Genomic DNA, 12,158 nt, shown 5'->3' on the forward strand with positions numbered 1-12,158 from the left:
AACCGAAGGAAGGATATTTACTTATCCAACCATAGTTATTAGTTTGAAGCGTCTGGTTCTATTACAACTGAAGTATAGATGCTTATATTAGCATTTTTTTTATATTTAAAAATATGATTTAACAGAAGGAGTTCGAAACTAAAATCCTTTGAATTTTATAAGTTTACTATTATTGTTTTAAAATCGTAATAATTAAAAATGCACATCAATGACACATTTTTTTAAAGCCATGCAACCGTAAATTTGTTAAATTTTCCGATGAGAATTAAAAATAAAAATCTTTTTCATGAAAATAATTATTCGTAGTATTTATTATGAACTCGATTGTATTATCTATTAATTTCCGATCTTTATTAATGCCTTTGCACAAATAATTATTCAAATTATTATAATATATATATATATATATATATATATATATATATATCAGTATCAAAATCTCCCAATTCATTACTTAATGTCCGCGTAAGACTATGTACCTAGCTAATTAATTGCCCACAATCAAATGCTCTTCATTTTATTTTGATTTACAAGGAATATAGATAAAATAATTCATAATTTATGTAAATATTTAAACATTGCTGCCTTTATGAATGTTTTTCTTAAGAAAACAATCATATTTTGCGTTACACGTAAAGGGAAACCACGAAAATATCTTTCAGATTGCTTGACGCTTAAGGAGTTCCAGCGAAATGCTCAGTAATCGTAATGAATTTTTTTTATATAATAAATAATTTTTTTAGCGTCTTTGACAGACAGTCAATTATTTCGGTGAATATAGCGAGATGCTCTTCATATTTTTTTGTAATTTTTAACTCATTCCAAAAACGTGCAATTTAAATAACGTGCAATTTAAATATCGGCGTAAAACAATGTTTATAAAAGTTATAAAAATAATTTATTTTAACCAAGATTAAGTTGAAATTAAAATAATAAAGTTTTGCGTTACACGCAAAGGAAAACATAGAAAATGTTTTTCAGATTGCTTGGCGGTAATAGGATTTCAACTAAATGTTCATCTTTATCTCAATGAAATTATTTCTTTATAAGCAGCCATCTTTTATTATTTATCAGGCCTAGCCGTTGTGGTTCAGAAGATCAGGAGTCTCCTTGAAGTCAGGCTAACCGTGGGATGTTTTCCTCAAAATGTAACGTAAATGCGGGCTAGTTCCATCAAGAAGTCCAATATGGAGGCAAATTTCTCTCAATACTTTATAAAGGACTCTCCCTGTCTTTTGGATATGATTTAAAATTGAATTTACGGAGTTAAACATGAGTAGGCGTAAGCACATAATTAGGTCGGCTGTTCGACGACGGTTATAAAATTATGAAACAGATAAGGTATCAACTTGCTGAATATAAATGAAAAGCTCTTCTTTTTAACTCAACCAGTAAAACAAAATAAGCCACAATTTAAGCATCGTCACTAACAATCCAATTTGATTGCCAACAAAGCAAGAAGCTTATTCTGATAGTTTCTTTGGTAGGGGTTAGTAAGTGAGGTCTAAATTTCAAAACGGGTAGAAATAGTCAAGCAAAAGTATTTTGAAAATGAGCATAGATGGTCTTTAGTCTAAATTCACTTTATTAGTTCTGCCAATATAAGTTAAAGTTATATACAAATTCGTTTTTGTTTATTAATTTCGATCAATTTTAAAGAGCAAACATGGCAAGCACATCAACGTCAAAGCCTCAGAAAATACCTAAAGTTGCAAAGGTAAGATGGCTAGTTGATTATGCATGTGTTAAAAAACAATGGAAAATAAAGTCCATTATTTGAAAAATGTTTTATTATTGTATCGGGAATATTTTTGTATCAAGGTCTACGTCTAATTGTCTGCCATAGTCATTTATGTTGCTTCAGCTGCGTCGAAAATATATGTGAAAATATTTTAAGCAAGACAAAAGTAGTAACAAAATAAAAGAAAAAACCCCATCTTAGAATGTTAGATAGAGGGGATATTTCCGAATCGTAATCTGCCACTCCAACTACATTCGCCAAGGTGCCAAATTGATTTCAAACGGGAAATTTTTTTAAAGAAAAACTTGTAGAGTAGCTATGAGTTATACCCTTTCAAGCTGTTATCTTTATATGATGCTTTATTCAGTTTCTCACAGGCCCTTGTCAAGACGGGACGATTATTCTGCCTCACATCACGATATGGAAATAATCTTTACAGAGCAACCGCGCACCTGGAAAGTCATGAATTTTGGTATTGAACAAAATTTGTCATGAAATGTCATGATTTTAACTATTTTGTTTAAAAATGTCATGGATTTAGGTCACCGAAAAATTTTATTTTTAAAATGGAATCCCCCCCCCCATTTCATGGTGTTCCAAATAGCTGAATTTGTAACAATATCTCCACTCAGAATCATATTTATTAAAATATAAAATGTTTTTACCATCATTTCTAGAGCAAAGTGTCTTTTAAACTTCTGTGATTTCTGAATAATTATTATTATTTTTTTTTTTATCAATTTAAAATTCTAGCTGAAGCAAACCAGTCATTGGCAAATTTTTTTAAATTCCGAAATAAGAACAGAAAAATCAGGAGTATTTCTTTCCTTTCTGATGAACAAGAAAAGCATCTTTAGAATATTATTCTGTAGAAAAAAATTATTTGCTCAGCTGTATTTTTTTCAGCTATTTTACTCTGTTTTTTAAGTTTAAAATCAATAAATATGAAGTTGCAGAGTGTAACAGTTTTGGTTATACCTATCACTTCAATTAATGTTATTATAATGCTTTTTTTAATTTATTATTCTGTTTTTGTTAGAGAAAATAGTAACTTCGTTAAGTCATGAAAAGTTGTTGGAATTAGTCCTGGAAAGTCATGAATATCTAAAGTATAGCAGATACCCTTCCTTTAGATAGGTACATTATTTACCTTGTACTGGAGCTGCACAGCGAGCTATTGGCAACGCTTGAGAAGCATTCCTGAGGATGAGCTGCAGACTTACCATCACAGTTTTGATTCTTGGTTTTGGTAGTCCGACAATCTACACAATGTTGAGCGCTTTACGGTAGAACAGTTTTACATGGACTCGCATTAAAAAATTATTAACGTTAGAAATTCGCGCATTCTATAAACCAATTTTAAAATTCGGGAATCTCTTGCATTTTGAAAAAAATTTCTCATTGCACCAATTAGAATGAAATCCGTTTCACTTTTCTTCCTGGATCTTTCATTATTTTCAACATCTGCCCCATTATCTAGCTTCCCTATTTACCAGTATTGTTCAGAACCCTTAAGAACAACAGAACACCATCCCTCGGAACCACGGAGCCTCTTTCAGAACGCATTTCTCTGCAACCACGTGTTTACCGTAGGTAAGGTTTCTCCATGTAAGAAGTTCAAATTTTTTGCACATTAATGTAAGATGGACAGATACCTTGTAAAGGCAATACCTTCTACTCCGAAACGGACAAATGAAAATGAAACAAATGTGGGTAGAAACGATCAAAACGAAACAAACGCACATTTGAGCAACATAATGAGAATAGCTGATGAAAAAGCAGATGTAGAACATTTTCCATATGATGATGCAAAAAAAAATATTCAATGCTTTAAAAATTAGAAGATACTAAAAATGTATTATAATTAAAGAAATTATTTTTTTTCAAGTCTGTGTGTTTTTTTTTTTTTTTTTTTTTTTAATTTTAATTTTTAGATATCTCACTTAACTTTTTGAAATCTCACCCTGTTTTTGAGAAAGGGTGAGAAATTCTCACCCATTTTTTCTCTGCGATGAAAACACTGAATATTCATAATTTTTTTTAATGTGTAAAATTCCAACATAACAAAATAATTCCGGTTAATTTTGAAATTCATATTATTGGTATAACCAAGGGTTTGTCTAGGTTTTTTTTGAGAGGTACCCTATTTTGTGAAAATTTGGACTTAATTTGTGAAAATTAAAAATTATTTTAAAAAATCATAAAAATATTGTTAAGTACTAAAATATTTTAAAAAATTGACACTTCAAATAAAATCTATTATGATGAAGTTTAAAAGTTACTATTTCTTCCTAAAAAAGGGCATTGTTCACAAATATTTGCCAGGGGTCTATCTAGGTATTTTTTAGAGGTACATGTTTTGTGAAAATTTAGACATAATTTGTGAAAATTTAAAATTTTGTTGAAAAATCACAAAAATATGATTAAGAAAGAAAATATATTTTTAAAAATTGGCACTTCAAATAAAAATCATTTATGATAGGTAAATTTCAGTAAATTTTTCCCCATATAAAGAAAGATAATTTCACTATTGTAAAATTGTGGGCTTAAAATTGCATACAATTTTAAAATTCCATAAAAATCATTGTCCATAGTTAAATTTCAACTTGAATTTAATAAAAACATTCATTTAGCAATACTAGCACTAAAAGATATTTTCATTATGACAACATTTTTGACTAGCTCATAACAGAAAAAAAGTTTCACAGAGACAAAAAAAGATTCATAAAAAATAAAGCACTGTTAGAATAAATTTACAATAGTGTTTAAGATAATATTTGAAAGTTTAAAATAATGTTTGAATTTTGATTTTCTATGAAGTTTACAAAGGGAGACCCTTGCTGTTTCATTTTAAAAAATCAGCTAAAAAAAAAGCTCAACTTTGATATGGCGTTAGTGAGCGGTTAGGTTCACCATATTGCTGTATCTGACCAAACATGTGCTACCTTTTCGTAAAAGACATCTGGCAAAACAGCTCCTCTTTTCCCTAGATTGCATGAGGACTTGCTTTATTAAAAGTATTTTGTGAAACTACCATTTTTCTACGCAGTTGAATTTGTGAACATACCGCTAAACGGTAGTAAATATACCCTGGACAGACCCCTGATATTAAAATAGGAAATATCGTGAGACTGGTACACACTGACCACGAGAAGAATTCGAGGTTCCATCTGGTGAAGGCCGGTGATAACTTTATATAAATTAGAGCTTCACAGTTGCATATGATGATCAGGGATCTGTTTAGAAGAAATTTGGGTCCACTAATGGACCCCCTTCGTAAAATATCTTTTCATCGAAATGGATCCTTCACAAAATATTTTAACTTAAAAACTGACCCTTCGCAAAATAATTTATCTTTTAATCGGACCCTTCACAAATTTGTTTATCTTCATTATTGGTTTGTTAAAACTTCTGTCGATTTTTTTGAAACAAATATTATAAATTTAAGAATTGTTTAGGTGTACTTAATGCGTTTCACATTAAAAGTGATACATTACTAAGTTGTGTTATTTAAAATGTTTCAATTGAAATTATTAAAAATGTGAGTGATTTTGTTTCCATTATTCATCCGAAATGAGTATTCTGCGTTCAGCAGTATAGGATAAATACCAAATATTTGTTTGTTGCATCTCTAATTTAGTTGCAGCATTTGCTGTTTATTTTTCAAAATTTAATTTTTTTTAAATTATAATTTTACAGTATTGAGCATAATCTTATATCCATTTACAATTTAAAAACTCCTTGTAAAGGATTTTTGCAATAACCGTACCTTATTTGCACAAATTCTCAAAAACAGGACCCTGGTTGAAAGAATCTGACTTAACGCTTATTTTATATTCAGAAATTACGAGTAATTTTTTCGCAATTTTACAAAGACCAGACCTTTCACAAAATGTCTGGACAGACCCCTGATGATGATTTACACATATTTAACATTGAAAAAATCGTTTGATATCATTGATCGACAAAAAGCTAAGCTGCTTAATGATGTATATAATTTTTGTTTTTTATCTTAGAAACCAAACCATTCCCTTCGTTTGGTTTTCATTTTTGAAATATCTTTGCAGTTACGTAGAAGAATTTAATTTACTTAGTATTTAGTTACTTTGTAAAAAAAAAAAAATTGCATTTAAATTTCATCTATTTTAAAAAGCTAAAACTAAGAGTATTTTTCCTTTTTATTTAGTTTAAGGCAGTTAAAATAGAATTGATAAAACCAACTATTTTTTATTTCAGTTTTTTATTGATATTAAATAATAAAAATAAATATTTTTTTTTATATATTATTTTAAACTCTACAGGGGTCTGTCTCGGTTTTTCTGAAAGCTACCTATTTTGTGAAAATTAAAAATTATCACGAAAATATGGTATAAATATGGATTTATCATTTCGTATGGGATACAAAAATAAAATTTAAGGAAAAGGTATTTTGTGAAATTACCATTTTTCCTAAAGTTTGAATTTATGAAAGTACCGCTAAATGGTATTAAATTTGGCCTTTACAGACCCCTGCTCTAGCATGATTGATCTAATATGATTTACAACAATAGTAATTTTAATTACTGTTGTTGTAAATCATATTACTTATTGTATTTATAAGGGTCTTTGAAGGTTTTGCTTATTAATTTTTTTGGTTTTGTTATAGGTTAAAAACAAGACACCTGCAGAAATACAAATAACTGCCGAACAACTATTGAGGGAAGCAAAAGAGAGAGACTTGGAAATTTTGCCACCAGTACGTTTATTTTTGCTAAAAAATTTAGCATTGTGTATATTTTAAGTTTTTTTTTTCTTCATACAAATGATTATATTTTATAACATCTGGTTTTTTTTACGCAATGTGTTTTTTGATTGTCTCAATTGTTTAAAACTAATTCTAGCAGATTTTTTAGATCATGGTGCTTAGCATTTTTAAAAAATGCTTAAAGGTGCTTATTTTCCATTTTCATTATTTAAAAGTCCTTAAAGGTGCTTTTTTTCATTGGATGTTTTTAAAAAGTGCCTAATTTTTGCTTTTCAAAAATGAAAATTTTCTTCTTGTAGATTTTCGCCGCTGATTATGCAAAAGCGTGCTTTTTACATTGTTCTATTCAACGTTTTCACAATTCATTTAACCACAATCCATTTCGACGATAATATGGATTTGGCGTACCATGAATCCATAGCATATGAAAGTTAAAGCGCCAATCATTTTAGAAAAAGTTGCGAGTTTGTATATACGTCTACTGAGCTGGGTTCGGTGAGATTATTGCCTTCTCATGTGCAACTTTGCTGCATTTTGCAAGATATTCTCAATTTCAGACTTCATTTTCCACCCTCTGATATCAAACCGAAAAATCTCTCGATCGTTTTATAACAGCTAATATAATCAGGAAAAGAGATCTTTGTCAGAAATTAGTTACTTTCAGTCTTTGAAAATTGATTAACATTTTGTTAATGTATATAGTGCTTAAAAATATTTTTGAGTGCTTAAAAAGTACTTAAGAGGTGCTATTTTTATGTCGAAAGATTTGACTATGCACCTTGTAGATGAGGGTAGTATAGCCATTAAAAACTTGAGTTTTGTTCAATAGATATTTATGTAGGATAAAAACATCAGCAAGTTAATGTAAGATGAAGGAAATACATGTAGACGTAATGGATAATGATGAATCCCTAATTCTCTTTTCCAAGTATGTAAGAACTTAATCTTGTACTTTGTAAGATTGATGATAACTGTTTTCAGGAGATGATGTGAAGTATTCGGTTGCATAAAATGAAGCATTAGGGGAATAATTGTTAATGAATTAAATTCTATGTTTGTTGTTAAGTAGCGGTTATTTGGAGTTATTCTATTGTTATTTTGTTGAAGTTTTAAGTTTTGTGGAATTTGGATTTTTACATTTATGTTTTCCTTGCCTCTGACTATTAAACTCTCAAGCATCAAAGTTTTAAATGGCACAAAAATCTGCACACCTGGAAAGCCATGAGGAATCATGGAAAGTCATGAATTTCAGTATTGAGCAAAATTTTTCTTGATTTTAATTATTTTTTTTAAAAAAAATCATGGAAAGTCATGGATTTTGGTTGCCGAAAAATCTAATTTTTAAAATGGAATTTACCCCCCCCATTTTCATGGTGTTCCGAATATCTGAGTTTGAAACAAAATTAAAACTCACAGTCATATTTTATTAAAGTAAAAAATATTTTTATCATGTTCATTAAAAATTATTTTGTTCTTTCAAAAATTGAAAGAAAAAACATTTCTAGAGCGAATTATCTTTTAAACTTTTGTGATTTTAGAATTTTTGTTATTTAATATTTTCAGCTATTTTATTGCTTCAACTCTTTTTTTACTCTGTTTTTTAAATTTAAAATAAATATGAAGAGTCAGAGTTTCAGTTTTGGTTTTACCTGTCATTATAATTAATGCTATTGTAATGCTTTTTAAAATTTATTGTTGTGTTTTTGTCGGAAAAAATAGTAATTTTGTTAAGTCATGGAAAATTTTGGAATTAGTCATGAATTTGAAAATCTAAAATGTAGCAGATACATTGAATATATATAAAACTTGTACAAATAAGATAAGGAGAAAAAAAAAGAAAGGGACATTTCTAAAATAACAAAAGAATAAATAATTTTAACTGTCAGAACAAAATGTTATATTAATCTGATACTGTATATTAGGAATATTATTTCTGATTAGAAATTAAAGTTAATTTTGAATTAATTAATTTTTAGGATTTTTCTCTCTTTTACATAATGCCTATCACAATTAATTTATTTGTAAGCATGTATCATTTGCATTTGTAAGCATGTATCTACATTTGTTTAAATATTTTTTTTTCTTCAATTATTTATTTTCACATTCATGATGTATGCCTGATCAGTGAAATTAGTCATACAACATTTCTTGATTTATGTAATTTAATTTATGTTACTTATAAGTAAGAAATGTTGCATCTTTCATTTTTATGATTCAAGCATTATGTTCAATCCCAACTTGCTGTTATTATTATCACTATTACAGTCAACTTCACAGAACTGGAACTTCACTATATCCGTACTGCAAACAATTTTAACTAATGGTTTCAAACTCCCCCTTTTCATTACAGATTATTTAAATAAATGACCAATAAAATGAATTATTAAAATGACTGAAATATAATACGTAGCAACAAAAATGTGTTAACTTTTATTTTTTATTTCTATTCGTCAAACGTACAAAAAAAAAAAGCAAAGAAAAAGATGTAATCTTTAGCTGATGCGTAATACTCCACATCAGATATGGAAACACTTCCCGACTCTCCGATAATTTTTCCTGAATTTATATTATTCCGCTTTTTAAACCTGTCTACCCAGGCATTCGAGCACATGAAAGTAGTGAAATCAAATAGCTCAAAAAATTCATCTGCTTTGACTTGAATCATTTGTCCAGATACTAGAAGATTGCGGCTTCTTTGAAAGCTGAACCAATTCAATAATAAAGCAAACAGGAAAAAAATGCTTGTTGCTACATTCCATGCTATAGATGGTTTTAAAAATCGGTATATGTATTTATTTTGAAGTAGAATTTTTAAATTATTAGAAAAAAATGAAGAAAATAAATCAGTCAAAGACAGAAAAAAGTTCTTCATATCCAACTACCTCTCTTTTTTTTTTGTTTCACTATATCCACAAAAAATAACACTATACATGTATAGCAAGGCGAACATTTCGTTCACTATATCCGGGAGTTCACTACAGGGTTGTAAAAAACCCGGGTTTTTGTAGAAAAACCCAACCCGGGTGGGTTTTATTGGGCTTTTCTGGGTTTTTCATGTTTTTATGAGAGGGTTTTCAGGGGTCTGTTTAGAAGAAATTTGGGTCCGTTAACGGACCCTTCACAAAATATCTTTTCATAAAAACGGACCCTTCACAAAATATTTTAACTTAAAAACGGACCCTTCACAAAATGATTTTTCTTTTAATCGGACCCTTCACAAATTTGTTTATCTTCATTATTGTTTTGTTAATCGAATAAACCCTTCCCAGGGCAGAAAACAAGAAAGAGGGATGTAAACGAATTAAGTATTGTCTTCGGCAGACGATTCTTCCATTATTCGTCCGAAATGAATATTCTGCGTTCAGCAGTATAGGCTAAATACCAAATATTTGTATGTTACATCTCTAATTTAGAAGCAGCAATTGTTGTTTATTTTTTAAAATTTAATTTTTTTAATTATAATTTTACAGTGTTGAGCATAATCTTGTATATCTTTACAATTTAAAAACTTCTTGAAAAAGTCTTTTTTTGCAATAACGGACCCTATTTGCACAAATTCACAAAAGCGGACCCTGGTTGAAAGAATGTGAGTAATTTTTTCTCAATTTCACGAAAAACGGACCTTTCACAAAATGTCTGGACAGACCCCTGGTTTTCAAAAGAGAGGGCAGGGATAAGTACCTTATTTTAAAAAAAAATTATTTTAATATTAATAATTAAGTTTAATTTATAAATTGATTTCATATAGATAATTAATACAAATAAATTGATGTGAAAGTCTGAAAAAAGTTTCTTCATATATCATGATACAAAATGTTATATGTACTCACATACGTCACACATTTGAAACTTATTTTAACACAGGATTACTTTTTATTTATATTTTAATCTTAAAAAATGTTAGGGGAAATTTTTTTATTTGCATAGAAAGCGAATCAATGGCCATACAGTCAAATCTAGCCAGCAAGGTGACTCTCCAGTCTCCAACACAATTAGTTTCTTCACTGTAGGTTAATTTTTTTTACGCTAGATTACATATATATTTCAATAGAATAGCTCTTTCATATAACAGGGGATGAAAAAAGAAATCAATCTTACAAAAACCCAGTAAAACCCACTTGGGTGAGTTTTACCGGGTTTTTCAGAGTGGGTTATACCCAGTAAAACCCGGGCGGGTTTTATTGGGCAGGCGGGTTTTTTGCAACCCTGGATAAACCGTGTTCACTTTATTGGGGTTTGACTGTATTATATTTTTGGCCTATTATTGAAAAAGAGGCCGTGTATCTCTAAGATGAAATTTTATTTTTCATTAACTTTGAAAAATTTGTTTTTTTGGATAATGTTATAGCTATTTTAAAATCTTTATTTTCATGGAATCCTAAATTTTATAGTTTTATATTGTCTTTTGTTTATTAAAACACACAATTTTTTTAAATTGATTTATTTATTAAATAATTTTGATTTCTATAGCCTCCTAAGCAAAAGATATCTGATCCTGAAGAGCTTGCTGAATATCAACTTAGAAAACGAAAGGTAAAATATGATATATCCTTCTTTAAAAAATATCACATTGTTATGTTATATTTGTAGTGGATTATTAACTTGTTGGAACAGTACTTGTTGGAGAAGGTTGTCATTGCATGTTTTCGACCTCGGGAGCTATTTGTATATAATGTGTCTTATATACAAGTAGCTCCCGACTGGTAGCTTTAAGCCTGTGGGTAGAGTATATATCTACAATGTCAACCTTCATCTATGAAAAGGTACCCCGACATAGAATCAAGTTAACATGTCTTATATACTAGTGAACTGGAATTATAATTTTGTAGTGGTAGACACACTACAAGCTCACCTAGCTCCAGCTCAATCGGTACCAGCTTGTCTAGAGGGCCTGTGCATAATTCAAACCACATTACTACAATCATGATTGCAAAATTGATTACAAAATTGATTACCATTGATTACAAAATTGTGGAGCCTCATCCTTCTGGCCCACAACAGCCTGTTGTGAGAATTAATCTGTTCAACTCCATGATAATGATTAACACCAGTTTTATCCATGGAATGCCATGTGTATCACACTTTAACAGCAGTTTTGTAGGGTTGCAGAATATATCTGATGGTGTAAACGAGGTTCAGAGAAAATTGAGCAGCCCCGGAAATTTTTTTTGTCCAATTAAAAAAAAAGAAAAGAATGCTTTTAAAAAAAAATTTTCTTAAAAAAAATTTCTACAAAATTTTAGATTAAAAGCACATACTTTTATTGATATATTTTTGTACAAAGTTTATTTTAACTCCTTAGACACATCAGTTTACTGTCTAAAAAGAATATTTACTTTTTTGTTCAATATAACACAAATAATTTTATAGCTTAATTTGTTAGATTACTTGTTTTAATTCCTTAAATTTATGAGTAGGACTTTAAATTAACTAAAATTTGTTAAAAACCAATTCCTATCTGTTTAAAGCCAAACATAAAACTAATAAAGAAAAATTTTAATAGAAATAATTTTCCTGTATATTTAGACATAAGCTTTTAATACGAATAAATATATATTAGTAAATTTTTAAATTATTAAAATTTTGCTAGTTTTCGACAGTTTGTAAAACACAGGGGTTTCGTCTAAACAGTAGCCTCCCTCAAATAAGAATATGTTTGGTAATTTATTTATA

General features: G+C 28.9%; 1 protein-coding gene across 3 annotated transcripts in view; it reads left to right on the forward strand.

Moving 5' to 3' along the window:
• Positions 1-1,470: 1,470 nt before the first annotated feature.
• The window catches only part of LOC147803291 (protein crooked neck-like), a 77,898-nt gene continuing 67,210 nt past the window's right edge, over positions 1,471-12,158 (forward strand). For 2 of the 3 annotated variants that reach the window (XM_087150762.1, XM_087150761.1), the window contains exons 1-3: positions 1,519-1,717; positions 6,387-6,476; positions 10,956-11,018. In XM_087150762.1, the coding sequence (XP_087006888.1) occupies positions 1,667-1,717; positions 6,387-6,476; positions 10,956-11,018 (204 nt within the window). In that variant the 5' untranslated portion in view covers positions 1,519-1,666. Of the gene's footprint in view, positions 1,718-6,386; positions 6,477-10,955; positions 11,019-12,158 lie in introns of all 3 variants that reach the window. The other variant, XM_087150760.1, reaches the window with a different exon arrangement.

The sequence above is a fragment of the Parasteatoda tepidariorum genome, chromosome 9 (genome assembly GCF_982258835.1).
Source record: "Parasteatoda tepidariorum strain Cologne lab strain chromosome 9, Ptep-v5.0, whole genome shotgun sequence".
Lineage (NCBI taxonomy): Eukaryota > Metazoa > Arthropoda > Arachnida > Araneae > Theridiidae > Parasteatoda > Parasteatoda tepidariorum.